At 38.3% G+C, this 22,500-nt stretch overlaps 1 protein-coding gene across 5 annotated transcripts in view; it reads left to right on the forward strand.

Annotated features, from left to right (window-relative positions):
- Sp1 (transcription factor Sp8) overlaps nucleotides 1-14,280 on the forward strand; it is a 108,656-nt gene extending 94,376 nt beyond the window's left edge. For 3 of the 5 annotated variants that reach the window (XM_085658130.1, XM_035863912.2, XM_085658128.1), the window contains 2 exons: nucleotides 11,506-12,586; nucleotides 12,655-14,280. In XM_085658130.1, the coding sequence (XP_085514256.1) occupies nucleotides 11,539-12,586; nucleotides 12,655-13,532 (1,926 nt within the window). In that variant the 5' untranslated portion in view covers nucleotides 11,506-11,538 and the 3' untranslated portion in view covers nucleotides 13,533-14,280. Of the gene's footprint in view, nucleotides 1-8,405; nucleotides 8,808-11,505; nucleotides 12,587-12,654 lie in introns of those variants that run through there. The other 2 variants (XM_085658129.1, XM_035863913.2) reach the window with 2 other exon arrangements.
- The last annotated feature ends 8,220 nt before the right edge of the window (nucleotides 14,281-22,500 follow it).

Here is a 22,500-nt window from a genome sequence, read left to right on the forward strand (position 1 = left end):
AAGAATTTTAATCTGGGTATGTATTCTCCGATGTTGTTAGTCGAAAGGGGAAATGAAAAAAGAAGAAAAATAAAGAAGAAAAAGAAAAAGAAAAAGAAAAAGAAAAAGAAAAAAAAAAAGAAAAAAAGAAAAGAAAAGAAGAAGTAAGAAAGAATAAAAGAAAAGAAGAACCTTTGGCAAGTAAAATAACCGACGAATCGTTCGATCTACCTTTCCGATCTCTTTTCGAGCAACGAGACCTCGTGCATCGCTCCATGAATTATTTACACTGACGTCCGTGACGTAGCCGTCTCGCCTTCGCGAATCTTTAAACGAAAAGAAAAAAAAAAGGAAGAAACCTGACGCGCTCGAATATTATTGCAGGAAGGATAATATAGCACATACCCCGCAAGACGTCGTGTTTTTCATTTTTTTATTTTTTTATATATTTTTTTATTTTTTTATTTTCTTTTTTTATTTTATATTTATTTATTTTGATTTTAATTTTAATTTTTATTTTTATTCTTATTTTTATTTGATAAAAGACGCGTCCAAGGAAAAAGATATGATGCTAAGAAAGCGTGTGATCTTACTAATGATTGACTTAGGTCATAAGCGATCGTGGAAATCACCGTTCGAAATCGATGATCTTCCTCTCTCTCTCCCCCATTCTCCCCTCTCTCTCTCTCTTTCTCTCTCTCTCTTTCACTTTTTAGTGATTTTCACAGAAACGTCCGTAACTAAATTGTAAATTTATGATAACAATGTTGCCCGACGGCTGCCTCTGCTCGTTCCTTTTTTGCTAGCACGTCGAACGATGCTGCTGGTGCTGCTGGTGCTGCTGCTGCTGCGGCCACCACCACCACCGCCGCTATTTTATATCGTTACGGGAGCTCGAACATGCAACTAGTAACTTTCTTAATGCTCGCAACTTTAAACGCGGAAAGAGATTTAGTTTGATGCATCGCTGCATATGATAGGAATGCATAGCAATGAATGAATTTTTAAAGCGTTATTATTTATTATGATTAACGATAAGATCTAGGTAAATTACTTGCTTACTTATCTATTTTTAATTTGAAATATATGACTTAATTACGATTCGATGAATGAAGATACGATTGATGAGGAATGAAGAGAAAAAAAAATATATATATATATATGTCTCTCACTCTGTTTTTTTTTCTTTTTTTTTTTTTTGTTTTGAAATATCTCTTTCTCTCTTTCGCGACTGCGTCGTTCAGCAAATCGGTAGTCATCGGTATCGAGATCCTTCGGGCCTCCTCCTTGCCATCGTTTAAATGCTAATGTCGAGTTAATTTATCGTCCTACGATTTCGCCGGTTTACTTCGCGTCGGCGCTATTTACACGTTGATTCTACGTTGGGGCCTCGTAATTGAAAGAAAGCCGCCGCACGGGACCACCCGTGTAAGGCGAGCAATAAAATTTCAAATATACGGGGACGGGCCTCGAGGTTGTTTCGGTAGGTTGGTCTAGGAGACGAATAAAATTTCGTACGATCGAACGACGTCCTCTATCCCACTCTTTCTCACTCTCTCTCTCTCTTTCTACCTCTCTCTCTCTCTCTCTCTCTCTCTCTCTCTCTCTTTCTCTGTCTCTTCTTTTTATTTCTCTTTCCTTACCTGAAGTTCGACGATAAACAGAAACTCCGCCTCCTTTCGTTGCGTACCAACGTGGACAACTCTGGTAACGTCAGATCGTGACTAAATGGCGATCGGTATGGTGACGATTCTTCTAACAGAAAAGAAAAGAAAAGAAAAAAAAAAAAAAAGAAAAGAAAAAGAGAAAGTAAAAAAAAAAAAATCGCCCCAAATAGAAATTAACGAAGATATAATCGTAACGTATGTCTATAAGTTTGAAAATAATTAACATTATTATGATAAATTGATTCCACTTGTTTACAATGACAATGTTAAAGACAATGATCTACAACACATTTACACAGAGTCAAGAACCGTGCGAGAGTTTATAGGATTTTAACGAGAACAAAGTGAATAGACTAGGTGTTGTATCGGTCTAAGGATACGCCGTTAATAAACACCAATCCTTTCCCCTCTCCCTCCCCTCCTCTCTCTCTCTCTCTCTCTCTCTCTCTCACTCTTTCTCTTTGTGTCTACCTACCGACTTCTCTTCATAGCCGGAAGGCAACCGTGTCTATATGCTAATAGGAAGCTCCCGACATTTTCTACTTTGCGCCTTCTCTACCTTCTTCTTTATTTCTTTCGCGTTTGCGTTCGTTCATTCGCTCGTTCGCTCGTTCGCGAACACACGATCGTTTACGGTTTTTCTTGCATAGTTGGTGTCTATATCCATTTTAGATGCATTATATGTTACCTAGGAATATATAGTTACATAGGTATAACCAAGTATGCATAAATATTATACCAACGCCATTTAAAGTAAGAATGTATCTTGGTAGGTAGATAGATACATACATAGATAGATAGATATATGTAAAATCGATCGAAACAAATTCAAGATGAAATCTCCTTCTCATTATTTTCCATTTTATGAACTTACCTTAACTACCTAATCTATCTATCTATCTATTTTACTAAACGAAGAAACGACCAAAAGCTACGTTCGCTTTATTCGATAACATTTTAAAACTCATGCTAATTTATCGCACGACATTTATTTTATTAAAGCTCTAATAAAATAACCAAGAGGCAAGAGACTTTAAGTCTCGCAAACTCCCTCGAATGAATGAACATAAACGTGGGGGGGGAGAGAAGGAGGGGGTAAAAAAAAGAAAAAAAAATAAAGAAATAAGAAAAAAAAAACATAAAAAGAAAGAAAGAAAAGAAATTTATGTAAAATCGATGTTGAATCTGGCGGAGAAGCGATAAAACCATGAAAGATGATAAAACTCGCGTTTAAGGTACCTACATCGAAAAAAAAAAAAAAAAAAAGAAAGAAAACGAGAAAACTAAGAAGGCAAGAAGAAATAGGGAGAAAGAGTGAAAGAGAGAGAGAGAGAGAGAAAGAGAGAGAGTGGGAGGAAGAGAGAGAGTGGGAGGAAGAGAGAGAAAGGGAGAGATTTGAAAGGGGTCACCTTTCCCAAATTAGAAGCGTTCGTAGAGTGAACGTAGTAAACGACTAGCCGGGCGATAGATCGGACACTCCGCCGCTAATTGGCTGCAGAATTTTATGTACCACTAAATTACTTCATGCAAATGCAGTCGCTTCCGTCCTTCTGCTGCTGCTGATAATCGAAAGAAAAAAAATTAGAGAGAAAGAGAGAGAGATAGATAGAGATAGATAGAGATAGATAGAGATAGATAGATAGAAAGAGAATATACTTATATATACCTATTTTAGAATCTCAAGAACGAAGAGATGGGCTTACAACGAACGGTTCTCCATAAGATTTACAACGCTCTCATTATCCTAATGAAGACGTAACGTCTTGAAAAAGGGGCCTCGATTTTTGTTGAAAACCGATTGCTCGTACGAAAACTACTCGTTACCGGTCTCTCGTACTAAAATGCGAAAGGAGATCCCTTTCCCGGACTTTAGCTTTCTTGCCGTCGTCACGACGGATCATTAACGAAAATTAGGTGGATGACTCGAGGCTTCGACGTACAACGTCTTCTTCTTCTTCTTCTTCTTCTTCTTCTTCTTCTTCTTCATCTTCTTTCTTTTCTTTTCTTTTTTTCATCTTCTCCTTCTTCTTCTTTTTCTTACTCTCCCCCTTCGTTCATTCTTCTTCCTTTCTTCAACGACTCGCTGAATAAACGAGAACTCTTCACTCCGTTCGTTTTTCCTCCCTACCTCCCTCCCACTCTTCTCCCTTCTTCACCCTCCACTTTTTTCCTGCTTTTTTTTTTGTTCTTTTCTTCTCTCGTTTATTTTTCTTTTCTTTTCCGTTTTTTTTTCTTTTTTTTTTTCTTTTTTTTTTTTCTTTTTTTTTCCCCCCATTGGAAATTTACTCGCACCAAGAACGACGTTCCTATCGAATTTGAATTAATCGCTTGACGACCGACCACGATTCACTTAACGAACATAATAAACATTTTTATTTTCCATTGATAAAAGAATATGTCCGATCGGATTTCAATTTAACACAAAATATATTCCCATCGTGAATTTTAATATGTTAATAAGTTAGCTAACATTTGTCTATAAGGAGGACGATACCAGGAAGATCGCACAGATATTATTTTTCTATACGTTGGCACAAGGTCGAGGGGGTGTTGCCCGTTTAAACTGGTCAGGAGTTATAACCAACCGGGCGATAATACCCGCTTTAATATTCAACGCCAAGACTGGGTAACAGATTTACGAGCGCTAATGAATTGGTAATCTAATCCTTCTTTTCCTCTCTCTCTCTCTTTTTCTCTCTCTCTCTCTTTCTCTCTCTCTCTCTCTCTCTTTCTCTCTCTCTTAGTTTCTATCCTCGCGACAGCTCACGGTAATTTTTTCTTTTTTTTTTTTCACCTTTTTAAATTCTTACAACGAGTATAGAAATACCCTTACTACACGTTCGCCCTTTCCCTTACCCGGAAATCGTTAGCGTCTTCCAAAATAATTTGAAATTTGTCGAAGGATCGAGAAGACATATACATATACATATACATATACATATACATATACATATACATATGCATATACATATACATATATATACTCTTATATATTCTATGTAGATATAGGTGTATATCAAAGAAAAAAGAAAAAAAGAAAATAAAATAAAATAAAATAACATAAAATAAAAAAAAGGTACGAAGAGAAGGAAAGAAAAAAGTAAAGAAAAAAGAAAAGATGCGGATGAAATCAGCGAGCAAAAGGAGAAAGAAGGGGTAAGGTGGGGATGGGTGATGGGAAGTGGGGAGAGAGGGAGGGAGGGAAGGTTAAAAAGAAGTGGAAGACGAGTAGTAGGGGTAGCCTCTCATTCGATAGCCGAATAAATTTGGATAGCTCCCTGTTTTGGCCCGAGGCCATGCTTGTGCCATGCTCGTGCTCCATGGTAGACTTTTTCTTGCACGCATACATATATATAAATAGATATACCTATATATATATATATATATATATATACACATAGCTCACCTATATAATCGGAACTTTCGTAACACGTTGTGAGAAAGAGAGAGAGAGAGAGAAAGAACGAGGTAGATGGACCCATGTGTATCCAGCCTATTTCTCTCTCTCTCTCTCTCTCTCTCTCTCTCTCTCTCTCTCTCTCTCTCTCTCTCTTTCTCTTTTTCTCTCTTCTTTTCGTCCTCAACTCGCGCGATGGATTTAATTAAAAAACATAATTTAGAAGGGGGGAAGATAACAGGTAGCTTCTCTCTCTTTGGTGGGAACTAGCTAAGGCATCGCAGGTTCTAACGCACTCTGTCGGCCTGCGGTCACTCATGAATAAGATTATTAATCTCGTCTACCACCGAAAACTTTACCTCCTTACCGTGACTCTTTCGTCTAATTTTTTCTTTTTCTTTGTTTTTTCTTTTCGATCGAATATATCGAAAGAAAAGAATACATTGTCATTCAAAAGTCATTCTTAAATTTCTTCTTTTTATTTCTCGTATAATAATCATCGTTCAACGATCGGAACGAAGAATCAAACGTTGTTAAAACAAAAAAAAAACAAAAAATAAAAAAACAAAAAAAAAAGAAGAAACAGAAAAGAAAAAATACTTATTGTATCGGAATAATAATATATGGATAAATAATATAGATAGATAGATAGATAGATAGATAGATAGATAGATGAATAATAAAGTTGAGAATCTCTGATCGGATTCGACGAGGATCCGACTAAGACTGGGAAGACTTAAAAATCCATTTGTCAGAGGCCCTGTCGCAAAAGGGCGTCGCGTAGCGAGATTAAAAGAGAAAGACCGACGAAGGTACCAGCAAGAAATAGTCTACGCCATCTTGTCGAGAATACGATCGTCCTTCTTGAATTATACTTTTCGTTGGCTTTATTCCATCGCGTGTTCCTTTACAAATTCATTTCAGAGTTAAAAACTCTGCGGAGTCGTGATTTCGTTCTTTCTAACGCGCAATCAACCACAGCACGAGAATGGTCAATGCTTTTGGTGTTAATTTTTTTTTAAAGGATCGGACCTTTTCTACTACTCTCTGCTTCTCTCTTTCTCGAATGAACGAACGAATGATCGAACGAACGAACGAACGAACGAACGAACGAAATTGAAAGAACAAAATATAACCACCACCGAATGAACGCCATATGTTCGTGTTCGCCGCGAATAAAATTTCATCTATAGGGAAAAAGAAAAAAGCTTCATCGATGTATCTATAGAAATAACCTCCGTGACAAAAGGTAAGCGAGGTAGGCGCCGTTACCGTCGGTCACTTCTAAGGTTTTTTTTTTCTTCTTCTTTTTCTTCTTCTTCTATCTTTTGTTTTTTTTTTGCTTTTTTTTTCTTTTTTGTTTTTTTTTTGCTTTTTTCACGATCCAAGCAATTATCTAAGAAAGACGAATATAGACCACACGACCGCTCGCGGTTGGCCGCAATCACCGTACCGAGACCAACGGACTCGTGAGGGTAGGTAAGGGAAAAAAAAAGTAAAAGAAAAAAAAAAAAGAAAAAGTCTTCTTATCGAGACTCCCCAGCATTATCGCGTGGATGAAGGAACAGTAGGTAATTGCTCTTATAGCCTGATAAACAAATAATTTCCTTCGAGCAACACGCGCGATAATATAAATAAAATGTTACCTTCTTGCCGGTGTTCCTATTTTCTTCTTTCGTTTTTCTTTTTTCCTTATATCTATCGCGTTCGCGATCTATATCGATATTTATGTTCTATTTTTTTTTTCTTTTTTTTTTTTTTTGGTTTCTTTTTCTCAACATAAATTTTTTAAAGAAATTGTATAAAAAATTTATTAATGATTAAAATTGATATATGCATGCAAAAAGCGCATAAAAAGAGAAAATCAAAGTCAAAACGATATGAAATAAAAAAAAAAAAAAAAAAGAAAAAAAAATAGGATTGACGAGAAGAAATAGAAAAAGAAAAGAGAAAAAGATAAATTTCGAAGTAATTAATACGAATTTGAATATCGATGATGATAAACTTAAATGAATGTATAGATCTTTGGAAAAAAAAAAAAAGAAGTATCGATGATAGAGAACTATATACGGAAAAATTCGAAATGATACAGGTAGAGAAATTATGGATATATTTCGAGAGATGGGCCAATACCGCAACATACATAAGTACATAGGCAGGTGCTCTTCCAGCAGGGAAGCCGGTCAATGGCTCTCCCAAGAACGTCCGTCACTTTTTACATGGAAACCAGTAAAGAATGCCGACTAATTTCGAAGTTAGCTCCATTACCATGGAAGAACAACGAAAAATGGATTCGTCCTATTCTATCTAATCTAATCCTTACCAAATCCTTTTCTCCACTACGTCTATAATTTTTCTAATCGTCTTTTCATCGCTATTACTTTTTCATTCATTCTTATTCTACATAAATATCTATAGACGTAAGATATAAGATATTATAAATCGTACATAGTTACAAATAAAGACGAAAATATCCCTGATCAAGTTATTTAACGATCATAGGAAAAAAACAAGAAAAAAAAAAAAAGAAAAAAACAACAGAAAAGAAAAAGAAAAGAAAAAGAGAATGAATCAAATTTTCGCACCTTTCGTGGTTATTCAAGTTGATTCGTAAAGGGTCGAAAGAAGTTTGACAGAGACGTCGGATGTGGTTTGCCACAAGCTTTAGCCATATAGTCACCCTTACGTTTTAGCGGGTTAGCACCCTCACCGCTTGTCAGTCGTCCGTTGTGGCAACCCTCCTACTGTACGTCTCGATGACGGTCAGCTGCTTACCTCAAACGTTCGAACGCTTGAACGCCTACGATTTCCTTGCTTTATTTTCCTCTTTTACCGATCTAAATGCCCTCTCTATTCTCCCTCTCTCCCTCTCTCTCTCTCTCTCTCTCTCTCTCTTCGTCTCTGTCTTTCTCTGTTCACTTTCATAAAAAAAATCTGTAGACATAATTTCAAAAAGAGAAAGACAAGAAAAAAGACAAGAGAATTACGATTTCGACGAAAGATCTTCATACAAAAAAGTAAAATCTCTTATGTTCGATATTGTTTCCTACATCGTCCAACGGTCGTCGAAGCCTTCCCTCGGGTCCAGTCTCGTGAGTCGACGAAGCAGGACGATGGCTCTTCTTCGACGCGCTATGAATCTCATTCGCTACACTGTCGGACCGTTTCGACACGCATCCATGCTCACGGTGGGCACGACTCACGCGCGCAAGAACCAATCTCTCTCTCTCTCTCTCTCTCCGTACGCTTCACAAATTCACACTGGATTTATCGATGTCCATCCAAGTTCAGAGGACATTACCAGATACCTATTCGTTCTTTTCTTTTCTATATTTTCTTCTCCTTCTCTCTCTCTCTCTCTCTCTCTCTCTTCTCTCTCTCTTTATATGTTTCATCGTTTCCTTTCTTAAGGATCAAATCATAACGATAATTAATCCCAAGAATGAATAATTTTGTTCTTTAATCTGAACATAATCTTTATGTAACATATACCCATAACGAGGCAACCGATGATAAGTTCGGCGTCTCGAAATATCCATTCCGATCGTTCTTGGAAATAACGAAGAGAGGAAAGTCTCCTCGATGATTTTAATTTATGCGCGGCATAGCTGGAGGCGTTATTAGTCCTAGGTGGTTATACGATGGGCGTGACGTCACGCGGCTAAAACAAAGGATCCTGCCGAGGAGCCCATCCCATGTCGGCTCTCTTTCAACCGTGCCGACAGGACGGCACGAACCATTGGATCTTTTCTGCATCAGCGAAGGTTCGATGTTTTACGCTTCGCAAAGTTTCCTGCCCTTAAAGCGCTGCTTTTCACTCTTCCATGTCTCTCTCTTTCTCTCTCTCTCTCTCTCTCTCTCTCTCTCTCTCTCTCTCTCTTTCTATTTCTTTTTCGACTATTCCGTCCATTAAAATAGATGAACTTCTTTTCTTTTTTTTTTTCTTTTTTTTTCCGTATAAACCGACGTTACGTAAGAAAATTGATAAAATTTAAGATTTCATATCATTCACTGGAGACTCGTTTACGACTTACGTTTTATAAACGAGACGTAAAAGCTGTTTAATATGAGAAGACAGGAGAAATTAGAAAGCGCTATAAAACCATTAATGTCTAACTACGAAAGGAAGTCTTAAGAGTATGCATAGGTTAAAACGAAGCTTCGTTTTAACTTATTCCGCTAATTACAGAGAACTTGACCTTTAACCTAAAATCAAGTCTGAAAGAGATATATACACATACGCGTATATACATACACACACACACACACACACACATATATATATATCTCATCGTCGTAGTCTATATCATTTATCTCTAATCTACGATATCTATTTTGCTATTTCTATCGTTAATTAATTAATGATATTACTTTCTAACGTATCAATTCGAACGCTTAGATCAAATTAATCTAAATATTATATTAATCTTCTCCTTACTCGTTTGACAATTTCTTTCTTTCATTCTTTCTTTCTTTTTTTCATTCTTGGAGAAAGGGAGGAGAGGGGGGGGGAAGAGATAAAAGATAAAGAAGAAAAAGGAAAACAGAAACAAAAGGATGAAAAAAAGAAAGGAGAGAGGATAAAGAAGAAATTTTGAAAGTTAATTGAGAGATGCCGTTGTCTCCGTAGGCCACTGTCACATTGTTCCGACGGATCAATACCTCTAGTCTACCTACAACCTGCACCCACCGAGCTTGAAGAGGGCGTGGCTCGTACACCACCAGAGAGATGCTCCCACTCACTCTCTCTCTCTCTCTCTCTCTCTCTCTCTCACTCTCTCTCTCTTTCTCTTGTCGTCCTCTCCCTCTTTCCCATTAGCTTCCTCTAGGCACGCGGAAAAAGCACGAAGAGAGGTTAGAGAGATAGGGAGCGAGCAAAAGGGAGGGATGTAGAGATGTAGGAAGGGATGATTTTGTCTTCCACCCTTGGAGAATTACTCTCACAGCGATTTCAAACGACGAATCTCATTGGATCTTCATAAAATGTTTTTCTCTCACCCTTCCGAACGCATTCCTATTCGTCGATGTATTATTAGAACACACATGTACCTTACCTATCTACCTATCTCTAGTTACCTTCTGTCTCAATTAAGGATGATGACGAGCGGAAATACAACAGCAACATGTCAAAATCTTATCATTGGTCTGACCCCTATCTCCCGTAAAAATGGCCTTGACATCCAATGAAAATAAGAATAATCGAAATAGTCTATAGTTATCATCAATTCGATCGGTAATATAGATTATCCATATCGAAGTTAACAAACCTTTCTTGGGTGGGTGAACCCTGCTAGGACACCAGGGTAACTACGAAACGATCCATTTTCTATGCTATGGTCCGAGTTCTCTTTCTCTCATTCTCTTTCTCCCTTTTCCACCACGATTCTAGATGGATACGCGTATTCGTTGTCTTTCGTCGTCGGTGTTGGTGCAAGGTCGAACGGTGTGGGGGCGTGTCGCCTCGATGGCGCCGGCTGCTAATGGCCGCGCGGCCTGCCAGACTTTAATTTCCTGCCGCTTCCGCGGACCCTTTGCCTTTACCTCTTCTCTCTCTCTCTCTTTCTTTTCTCTCTTTCCCCCATCTCTCTCTCTCTCTCTCTCTCTCTCTCTATCTATCTCTCTCTATCTCTCTCTTCTCTATATCCAAATCTACGGCCAGTGGGAACCCTTTCCAGCCTCCGGCCTTTCGGTAGCCACTGACGGACCATGCTGCGTCCTTCGACCCCACTGTTCTTCTTCTCCTCGCCGTAGGATGATTTGCATGAAACTGCTCTTGATGAGCTTCCTCGATTCGCCCCGGAGGTTCATTATCTAAAGTCTGCTTATTCCATGCTAACCGGCGTGGTCCTTTCCGACGACCGAGCGTAGTCCATCTTTTCAAGTTCGTCGCATAGGACTAATGAGAGAGAGAGAAAGAGAGAGAGGGGAAAAAGAGAGAGAAAGAGAGATAGAGAGAGAGAGAGAACCCGCAGACGTGTTCCATTTCTGAACAAGGGATAGAAATAATCACTTGAAAATCGAGCTCTGATATTAATTGACTTGTCAGGTCTACCAGTTATAACGTACTGCTGTATATGTAGATATAAGATGGATGAAGATGTTAAAGTCTTGATCAAGGACATTAGATTCGTATGAAGCTTATATGACAATGATTTGCATAAAAGTGCAAGGTATACGATAATCGTGATCATTCTTAAGTCGAATTATGTTATCGTTAGCGGCAACTTTCTGATCTTTTCCTAGCATAGAAGGGCCAATTTTGTGTCATTATATACCCTCCGGTATAAGAGATACTCTCTCGAAACTCGACTTCTTTTTTAAGTCGATTTAGAAAAGATTATGGTCGAAGACGGCGGACCGACGCGACTGGTCTCGAGTAACTAATTCGTAAAGAATCGAAGGAGAGGTCGATTATATTTAACGTTGTCTAACGTTGCCTTTCTTTTTCTACGATCGTTGCAGGATCATCCGGGACTACGAGGAACGCCATTGGCAATGTTGGCGGCACAATGCAACAAACTGAGCAGCAAGAGTCCACCGCCACTGGCGGACGCGGCAGTTGGCAAAGGTTTTCATCCTTGGAAAAAGAGTCCTCAGAGTAGCGGCAGCTCACCGCAACATTCGACGGGTGGTGGCGGAGGAGGAGGAGGAGGAGGCGGAGGAGGAGGAGGTGGCGGAGGCGGAGGTGGAGGTGGTGGAGGGGGGTGTACGACGACGGGAGTAAGTCAAAGACCGACAGCAACGAGCAGCGCCGGTAGTACGAGCGGTGGTTACGCCCGAGCACCGGTCACTTCTTGCGCTTCAACGGCGCCACAATACGGTAGCGAGCTATATTTTCCTGGTACCGCGAGCGCGCAACCTGCTGGCGATCCGCATCACCATCAAAGCAGTCTCCTTGGAAAGGTCGAAGGCGCGACACTCGGCTCGGTATACGGTAGACACCCTTACGAGTCGTGGCCGTTCAACGCGATGCCAGGCGCTACGCACGGCGGAATAAAGGCCAGCGACGGTTGGTGGGATGTTCACGGTGCCACAGCCGCTGGTGGTTGGTTAGATGTTAGTGGCACCGTCGGCGTCGGAGTTCATGCCGCACAAATGGCCAATTACTCGGCAGATTACTCTACGAGCTTAGCACTGGCTGGCAATCACTTACTCACTACGGCCACCACCGCCGGTCACAATCTACTCCAAGACACATACAAATCCATGCTACCCGGCGGACCGCCCGGCTTCGGGCTCCATCATCACGCGGCGGCAGCGAGCGCCGGTGCCGGTGCTGGTGCCGGAAGTCCACAAGGTAGCGGCGCCGGCGTCGGCGTAGGTGTCGGCGGTGCTGCCGTTAGCCAAGCACCCTCGCCACGCTCGCAGAGACGTTACACCGGTCGTGCGACCTGCGACTGTCCTAATTGTCAAGAGGCCGAGAGACTCGGTCCCGCCGGCGTACACCTCAGGAAGAAGAACATCCATAGCTGCCACATACCTGGTTGCGGCAAGGTCTACGGAAAGACGTCCCATCTGAAGGCCCACTTACGGTGGCACACTGGTGAGCGACCGTTTGTTTGCAACTGGCTTTTCTGTGGCAAGCGGTTCACACGTTCGGATGAGTTGCAGCGGCACCTTCGAACCCACACCGGCGAAAAGAGATTCGCCTGCCCGGTCTGCAACAAGCGGTTCATGCGCAGCGACCATCTCGCGAAGCACGTCAAGACCCACAGCAGCAGCAGCAGCGGCAGCAAGGGCAAGGGGGGAGCGGGGAGCTCGTCGGCCGAGTCCTGCTCCGACAGCGAGGACAACGGGAGTCAGCAGAGTCCCACTTCCAGCTCGGTGCCGCCGCCGCAGCCGCCACCGCCGCAGCAGCAGCAGCAGCAGCAGCAGCAGGCTCAGGCGCAACAGCAGGCTCAGCAGCAAGCGCTGGCGGCGGCAGCGGCGGCCCAGGACACCAACAACACCAATTCCCAGACCACCACCACCAGTCTCGGCCATCAGCCGACAACACCCATGACCCCAATACAGATGACCCCGCCGCCTCTGACCGCACACCATCCCCACCACCCGCATCTCCCGCCTCTAATGCACCATCCGCATCATCACGCAACATCCGTACCGGCGGCCCATCATCCGCACGCGGGGATGAGCATGCACTGAGCCCGGTGGGGCCCGGAGCCGGTGCCTGCAGTACCTCTGCCGCAACGACCCTGGGCTCCTCCTCCTCCCTATCCTACCCCCTCAACTTAAACCTTCTTCAGAATCACGTTAATGCCCATCCTCATCATCATCAACATCATCACCAACAACAGCAACAACATCATCACTCTAATCCTTCTTCCCATCATCATCATCAACATCACCAACACCACAATCAACAACAACAACAACAACAACAACACTCTCGACAAAACAATTCCTATTCGATACAACAGAATCCTGGTACACCTGGCTCGGCACAGACTCCTTCACCCTCCTCACCTGCGCCTGTACATAGTCTTTAAGCCGATGACGATCCCTCTCAATCCTTTCGTTTCCTCGGAGAGCAGGAACGGAGGGAGCAGCCTGCCGCCTCTCCTTCGGCCGCTCTGCACGCGAATTTTGCCGACTTTGTTACTTGTAAATACTATAAATAGTGAGTGTGCGTGTGCGTAAGAAAGACAGAGAGAAAGATAACGCGTGCGAAAGAGCAAAAGAGAGAAAGAGACAGAGATAGAGAGATCTATATATATATATATATAATATATATATATATATATATATATATATATATATATAAAATGATATATTAATTATGCGGTGTAATGTAAAATAGATATACATATATGTATGTAGGTATGCACTGTCGCGCTGTACGATACACACAGACACGAATCGTCGTCGTCGTCGTTCCCTTCTCCCCCAGTCATCATCCTGTTTACACTTTGCCCGATTGTACGGCAAAGAAAAAGATAAAGGAAAAATAAAAAAAAAGAAAAAAGCAAAAAAAAGAAAACGAGAAAAAGAGGACGCACGCGCGCATGGGCGACGTTCGGTCCAAAGCACGATGCACTCCGGACAAGTTCCAATCGCGGTACCACCAATATTGGTACCACCAAGGATAATTAACGAATTTTCTTGTTAAACCTATCATTTTGTTGTAGAAGCGAACTCCCGAAGGTCTTGCGTTTGGAACTTGAACTCGGACGATGCCCCATATCAGCTCACCACCCTTTCAACGTAATAAACATACTATTATTAATGAATTAATTATTATCATTAATGTATTATTATTATTATTATTATTATTATTATTATTATTATTGATATTAATATTATTAATATTATTATTAATATAATTATTATAATTATTATTATTATTATTATTATTATTATTATTATTATTATTATTATTATTATTCTTATTAATATTATTATTAATATTATTATTAATATTATTATTATTATTATTATTATTATTATTATTATAAAGATTATAAATTCATTTTAAAGAGATAAAGAGGAAATAAATAATGCTTTTGTGAGTAAACAGAATGTTTCTTCGTATAATATCATCTCACTTTTATTATATTTTTTTTTTTTGTTCCCTTAAGCAAACATACAACATGGGATTCCTAATATCCTCTCTACCCTAACGGCCTTTTTAGCCTGATATCAGTAGAACGTAATCTTTGAAAATGGTTAGTGACATTTAACAGATTCGTAAAGTGATTCCAAGGAAAAGAGTCGAGAGATTGGCCCGCATAGAGATATTGCGACGGTAATATCGTACGGGCCGTTAAGTCCTGGACCCTCCCAGCCATGAAATGTCCCGTCATAACATCAGTCTCTCCCCTTTTACATTACCCCCCGTGCGCGCTCTACTTCATCTCCCTCGTTGAATTTGGCCACGCGATCCCTTCTCTGTAGCAGGGCAACCGCCAACATTACGTCGTCCCTACGGATGTCGGATACTTTGCCGCGTCGATTCACGCTTCTCCTAACGTCATAAGGTTCTAACGTTTAACACCAACCGAAAGAAGAGATGGGAGTCTCTTTTGCAAAACATCTGCTTAGCTTATCTGAAGCTTTACCTTCCATTTAGCTTCACGGCTCGTGAATTATGTAGATGTTTTATTTCTTCTCTTTTTATTTCCCTCTTTTCTTTCCTTCTTTGTTTGATTTTGTCTATTTTCTTTCTTTTCCCATTTTTCTTTTTTCTTTTTTTTTTTCTTTTTTCTTTTTTCCATTTACTTTTATTTTTTTGTTATTTCAATGCGTGATTATTTTCAAATGAAATCAAAATGGATTCAAACATTAATTCTATATTATAAAATGAAAATAAAGAGAGAGGGAGAGAGGGGGACAGGGAGAGAAAGAGAGAGATGGATAAAATGAACTTGCCCCCATCTACGCTTATAATATAGGTATATTAAATAGATATTTTTATTTTAATATCATTTTCGTCGTATATTTATGAATACACAAAAGGTATCCGCGAAGAACAGCCCTGCGTTATTAGCGAAGATGACTCGACCAGTTTATGCTACCGTCGATGACTTTGCTAGGATGGCCTGGTCATTTCTACTAATTAAATCATTTTTATTATATTCTTTTATATTGCCATTAGTGTATTATCACAAATTAACGGTCAGTTGTTTGTAATTATAATACGCGGTAATATTTTAAACTTATTTCAAATTTAATTGACGTAGATAAGTATTATCAGTTAGACACGAATAATAAAGGTTAATTATTCATTGATAAGGACAAGGTATGTAAGATAACTGCAAATAACATGACGTACGACAAAAACTTAGAAATTTATGACTTGGATAAGTTTATTTACGATACGAAAAACCTATTTTACTATTTTTCATTTTAAATTGAATATTTTCATTAAGTAAACAATTAACGATACGTGATATCGAAATGATACGTGATATGAAGCCTGATACGAGATCGAAATAAATAAATAAATAAATAAATAAATAAATAAATAAATAAAATTAATTAATTAATTAAATGAAATAAATTAATAATATAATTAACAATTAAATAAATAAAATTAAAGAATAATTGAAATTCTTCGATCCTCTGATTCACGTTTCCTCAATATTTAGAATAATATAATCCTGAATAGGACATATAGACGACTATTCCAATAAACAATTTACAGATGTGGTACTATAAACCGGATCAATATGGCAGAGATTACGAAATCAGATCGTTATGCAAAGTAGCAATAGGGAAACTCCAGAAGCAGTTAGAGGGTTGCTTGCTGCTCCTACCGCAACGATTCTCTCATAGGGAGGGTGTTGAAACGGACGCGAACGGGCGGGAAGGGAGATGTAGTATTTGGTGAATGGTGAACGAACGGATGACTCTTTGGGGATGACTTTTTTTTTTTATTTTTCTTTTGAAGATTTAGTCAAAGGAGAGGGTGAAAGTTTCTTGCTAGACTCGTAATCCACCAATCGGATGGACGTTTACGTTTGATCGAAAAATGAAATTTTATTATATACAAATTCAAAGAAGAAATATAATCAATCCATAAAGATGATCAGACTATGAAAACAAAAAAAAAAAAAAAAAAAAAAGAAACAAAAAAAAAAAGGAACTCAACGAACTTCGTTTTCCTTTTGTTTTTTTCTTCCTTCATCCTTCTTCTTTTTCTTTTTCTTTTTTTTTCCTTTTTTTGATTATTGAATCTTACCTAAAATATTCTCTATAATTTAATATTAAGGGTACAGAGCTAAGGGAATAATGGCACTAAAGTGCAGGCAACATTTTTCTTTTCTTTTCTTTTCTTTTCTTTTCTCTTTTCTTTTCCTTTCATTTCTCTTCTCTTCTCTTCTCTTTTCATTTTCTTCTTCCTCATCTCACCCTTTTTATTTTCTTTTCTTTTCTTTTTTTACGACGTTGCTTCCACCTCGGTCACATCGTTTTCGAAATGAATAATTATCCGTGTACGTGTCACGTGTACGAGCCATTCTCGAGGACTCGCGTCGTCATTAGATCCGGTCCCGTCGTCGTCATTCGCGTTTGCGAGTAGAACGTGTCGCGGATAATAAAGCATCGCGAGAACGCTCGACAAAGACACCGCTGTGCGATTAATTTCACGGCACCCCCCTGCGGTTCGATTGAAACGAACGGAGAACTGCGGCTATGCACGACCCTGCTGGAGTTAACGAGAAAGAGAGAAAGAGAAAGAGAAAGAGAAAGAGAAAGAACGATACTTCGTAATGGAGCATCCTGTATTGTACCAAAGAATAGAATCGACCGCACATAATACATTGAAATCGTTTTAATCGCTTGACAATCCCTTTTATAATCTATAAATAAGTGAATTTGATGTACTACTGTACTAACATAAACACATGCTCATCGAATATATTATTTTTCATACTTTTTCAAATATTTAATTGTTTATTAAAAAAAAAAAAAATATATATATATATATATATATATATATATATATAAATAGAGAGAGATAAGATAGAGATAAGGTAGATATTTTCCGACTGCTTTTCGTCAGAATGAAAGAAAGAAGGAAAAAAGAAAAAAGTATGGATGGGTGGTACCACTGTTTGAAATTGCACACCATCCTCTTTACGACATCGTGTCGGTAGAGTAACACCGTTAGAAGAAAATTTCGGCAAGAAGGACGAAAAAAGGGAGTTAGTTCAGGGAGGTCCTACCTCCCTTTTAGAGATCTTTTAACAAACCTCATGATACTAACGACACGACTTTGTGCTTGTGCTTGTCGCGGTATCATATTAACCAAAGTTCTACCGCTTCTTGTACTCGCCTTACGGTTTCAAAAAAAAAAAAAAGAAAAAAAGAAAAAAGGACACTGCTTGCCACATACGACGGCATATCCCGTTAGATATTTTCTCTCTCTCTTTCTTTCAAAAAAAAAAAAGAAAAAAAAAAGAAAGAAAGAAAGAAATAATACCTACCTACCTACCTACCTACCACTCCAGATGTTTGATTTGTTCGACTTAACGAGACGTTATTAATCACTTCTTCTAAGATATACATTTACTGTGTGACCGGTAAGACAAGGGGATGGAGGGGGTGGAAAGGAAGAAAAAGAAGAGAAATTCTATGTTTAGCGATAACAGTAGAATCCGATCTCTAAACATCCAAAGTCACTAATCTCGTATACGTTATAATATAGTACATAGGTATATACTAGTAGAAGTATATATATATATATATATATATATATATATATAGAGTAAGGATATTTTCAAAGAGCCGCATTTCAAGAGCGGCACGCGTCCTGTTACCAAAGTGCTACCACCCTCTCTCGAAAAAGGATCTCTATACGAGATGCAAGCCGGCATTTTCAAACGTCTAACAACGAAATGAAAAGAGAGAGAGAGAGAGAGAGAGAGAAAGAGAGAAAAATTGATTCCTAAGTTTAAAATTTTTAAGTGACTTGACTCCTAAAAAGTCATCTCGGTCTCGCATAAATTATTACCGAATTAGTGCAACGTATAAGAAGACACTCGAGAGTGAATGAAGAAAAGAAGAAGAAAAGAAAAGAAAAGAAAAAAAAAAAAGAAAAAGAAAAAGAAAAGTTTTCCCATTTCATTTATTTAGACCGACAAAACTATCGATCTTTTTTTCGACATTATCAAAGAAAAATTTTCTTATATATAAAATTATCAATTATCTATTCATATAAATAATATATATATATATATATATATATATATATATATATATATATAAAGGGATTGTGATTGAACATGATACATAATTTACGGATCGGTCAAGACTTTAATGATCAAACAACACCGATCGCCCCGCAAAACATTTCGTCCCGTAACGCAGAAGAAAGAAACGAGTAACGTAAGGCCGGTAGCATTACGTTCGTATCGCAACACTAATTGCTCGTCGTTAAAGGTCATTAAAGTATCTGGTTAGCCTATACGACACTTCGCGTGGGGTACTACTTGCGACGACGCAATAATATTCCTCCCACGTGACTCGTCAATCAATATTATCCTACAATAAGCTCGTCACATGATTTTACCCTAATCGCAACGAGCAAACCAATTATTCTCCGTTCTCGTATATATAATATTCGATTGATAGATTAGAACTCTCAAAGGTTTAATAAAATAAGGCTCAAGTAAATGATATATATTTAATATGAAAAATGGATGGACATTAAAATTTGTCATTAAACGAAAGAATTTTTCAATCAAATCGTCTTGTACTTCGTTTTCGCCATTTGTCTGCTTTTTTTTTTCTTCTTTTCTCTCTCTCTCTCTCTCTCTCTCTCTCTCTCTTTCTCTTTCTCTTTCTCTCTTGCTATCTTTTTCTACGATCCCAAAATTAGAAAGGACTCGAAGTGACATTTTTTTCGTGTCGAAGTCGGTACATCATATTTTTGTAACTCCCGCTGTCGCTTAACCGGCACCATTTTATCGTCGAGCTGTCAACTCCGGAAATTTAACATCAAACGTAACCCCATAACGATAGATGCTTCTTCGTTTTCGTCTTCGTCTTCTTCTTCTTGTCACTTAATCACGAGTATTGTGCATCTGTTGGTATGAAGAAAAAAAAAAAAAAGAAAAGGAAAAGGGGGAAAAAAAATCCAGAAATCGTGGTCTACGCTCTTCTAAACTTTCGTTTAGCCGAGTAAAGAGAAGATCTATTAAATTCGTAAATTTTTCTCCGATCCAATTTTTTATACGAAACATATATATATATATATATATATATATATATATATATATATATATATATGTATAACAATTGAACGAACATCTTGTGTTCTTTCTTTCTTTCATTATCCTTTTTTCTTTTTTTTTTCCTTTTTCTTTGTCTTTTTTCGCACGAGTAAATATCGTCCGAGATGAGATAAAAATTTCTACGAGTTCACGCGTGGCGCAAGAAATAAGGAATCGTTTTTCAAAATAGGCGTGACACCGACATCGTTCTTCTCGACGAGTGTTGTATTCTTGATGATTCCTTCTAATCGTACACACTCGTGTACCAAAAAGAAAAGAAGAAGAAGAAGAAAAGAAAAAAAAAAGAAAAAAAAAAAAAAAAAAAAAAGGAAAAAGAAAGAAAAAGAAAAGGAAAAAAAAAACTAATGACAAGGATCATCACGAGGCCTCGGGATGACTTGCAAAAATCATTTCAATTCCTTCTTCGTATATCTAATTCAATAATCTGAACGCGACGTGAGTGGGCGAGAAGAACGAGAGAAAGCGAGAAAGGGATAAAAAGAAAGAGATAAAGAAAGAGAAAGAGAGGAAGAGAGGAAGAGAGAAAGAGAACGGCAAATGTAAATGCGATAAACGAGCTCGAGGTGGTATTACAAGAAGGAGCGGAGGAACAAAGGGTACCGCTACTTCCGGCTGAGCCGCATGACCGGCTCAGAAGTCATAAATCGTTTCGTGAACGAAACCAACGTGCTTCTTTCTCCCTTTCTCTTTATCTCTCTCTCTCTTTTTTTTCTCTCTCGCTCTCTCTCTCTCTCTTTCTCTCTCTCTCTCTCTCTTCCTACAACCAACTCGTACTTCTGACAAATGATCGTTTCACGGGAAGTCAATTAACACCTCGTACGTCGTTCGACGTTGAATTCGAGTTACTTTGAAACGCGTGTCTCTTTCGGAACTTTCGCAAGAACGATACAGATTTTATTTTCTCTTTAACGACTTATTCCTTTATCTTTCCTTATTCCTTCTTTTTTTTCTTTTCTTTTTTTCTTTTTTTTTTTTTTTTTTTATTTTATTTTGATCATTTTTTATTCTTCACTTTTACAAATTATTACAGCATTACTCCTCGTAGAAATTATGTATAAGTATTCAGAAATAATAACCTGGTTATAATTCTAAATGATTGTATTCTCGTTCGATGTAAAATATAATTATATCAATCTATTTTACAAATGAAAGATCATTCCTTCGAATGATTACGAAACAGAAGAAGATTAGAGATCAAATAAAGAAAGAAAGAAAAAAAAAAGAAAAAAAAAAAGAAAAAGAAAGAATATTTTAATATTAACGATCAATGTTTCGTAGTAACACCATCGTAAGATAATTTAATGGCACTTAAAGAATAACTATGGCAAGAATTAAATGGAAATTAGTTCGCGATGACCGTTAAATTCCAAGTAATTTAATTGATAGGTCCCTTGCTGTTTATAAAAGTTGCTTTTTAGAAAGAACGTGTATAAATCATAAAAGAGTTAAAGCTTAAGTTAGTATTTAAGTATACATAAACTTTCTGATCTCTTCCGTGTATTTTTCATTTTGACGTTGAGAGGGACGTTCGTTGGTAGATATTATATAGTCTACCATCATCTCTCTTTCGAATTTATCTTCTAACGTGTTTCGCGTGATTTAGCGACTTTGCTTCCTGACGATCTAGTTAACGCGTACACAAAGAAGCAAAAGCACAAGAAGAAGAAGAAGAAGAAGAAGAAGAAGAAGAAGAAGAAGAACACGAAAACGGTTGGAGACGAATGCAGTCACGTCTATCTTCATCTCTTTCTTCCGAATGAATCTCCCATAGCAAGATGACTAATAACTCTTCTCACAACTATTTTTATCTTCGCTACGAACGAGCGGCCGTCGCTCGTGTTAACACGGTTTTCGCCGGACGAAAAACGATCCGGTTAAACGGATGTACCGAATAAAATGGCGACGAAAACACGATCCCCCATTCACGGCTATTCACGGCCAAATATACAATCCGCGAACGTGTATCTTTTACGTGGATTAACTTCCTTTTTTTTTCCATAGTTGTCCCTGTATCAAGTAATGATATGTGCTTGAAAGAAATTTGTCAATACCAGTATACAGATATGATTAAACAGTATATAGATATTATGAAAACAATAGCGTAGATTCAACAAGGGTTAAATTTTTATCGATAGTTTTATATTTTTTTTTTTATTTACATTTTTTCCTTTTTTTCTTTTTTTTTTTTCTTTTTTTTTTTTGTAATCAATTTTCTTCTTACACCAATTAAATCGATAAAACGATGCGTACGAAACGATCTCGTGATTTCTATTGCTCTTTCTCTCTCTCTCTCTCTCTCTCTCTCTCTCTCTCTCTCTCTCTCTCTCTCTCTCTTTCTTATTCTCTCTTACAGTCTTTCGAAGGCTCGAAGAAGCGAAATTGAATAAAGTAACGGGCCCGAGGGCGCCGTTAGAATGGAGACGTCGGTCGTGAATCATACTAATCGCCAGTGTGATTAAACGTTTCGTTCTCGGAACTTTAGAACGAACCCTCGCGGCTTTACTTTCCTTCTTCATTCTATCGCTACACCCCTTTTTCTTTCCTCGTTATTACGTCTTTCGTGATAGTGGGAATGCCGATGATGACGATAACAGTCATGATGGAAAAGCTTCGAAGCTTAAAAAATGCATGAGATACTATGGCGCTATCGTTATCCTCCTATATGTTGATTAATCGAAAGATCAAAGAAGTTCGTGCATTGTCTCCAATATGAATTGTCTTT

Source organism: Vespa mandarinia, chromosome 7, assembly GCF_050613455.1.
Source record: "Vespa mandarinia isolate Hongniang chromosome 7, ASM5061345v1, whole genome shotgun sequence".
Classification (NCBI taxonomy): Eukaryota; Metazoa; Arthropoda; class Insecta; order Hymenoptera; family Vespidae; genus Vespa; species Vespa mandarinia.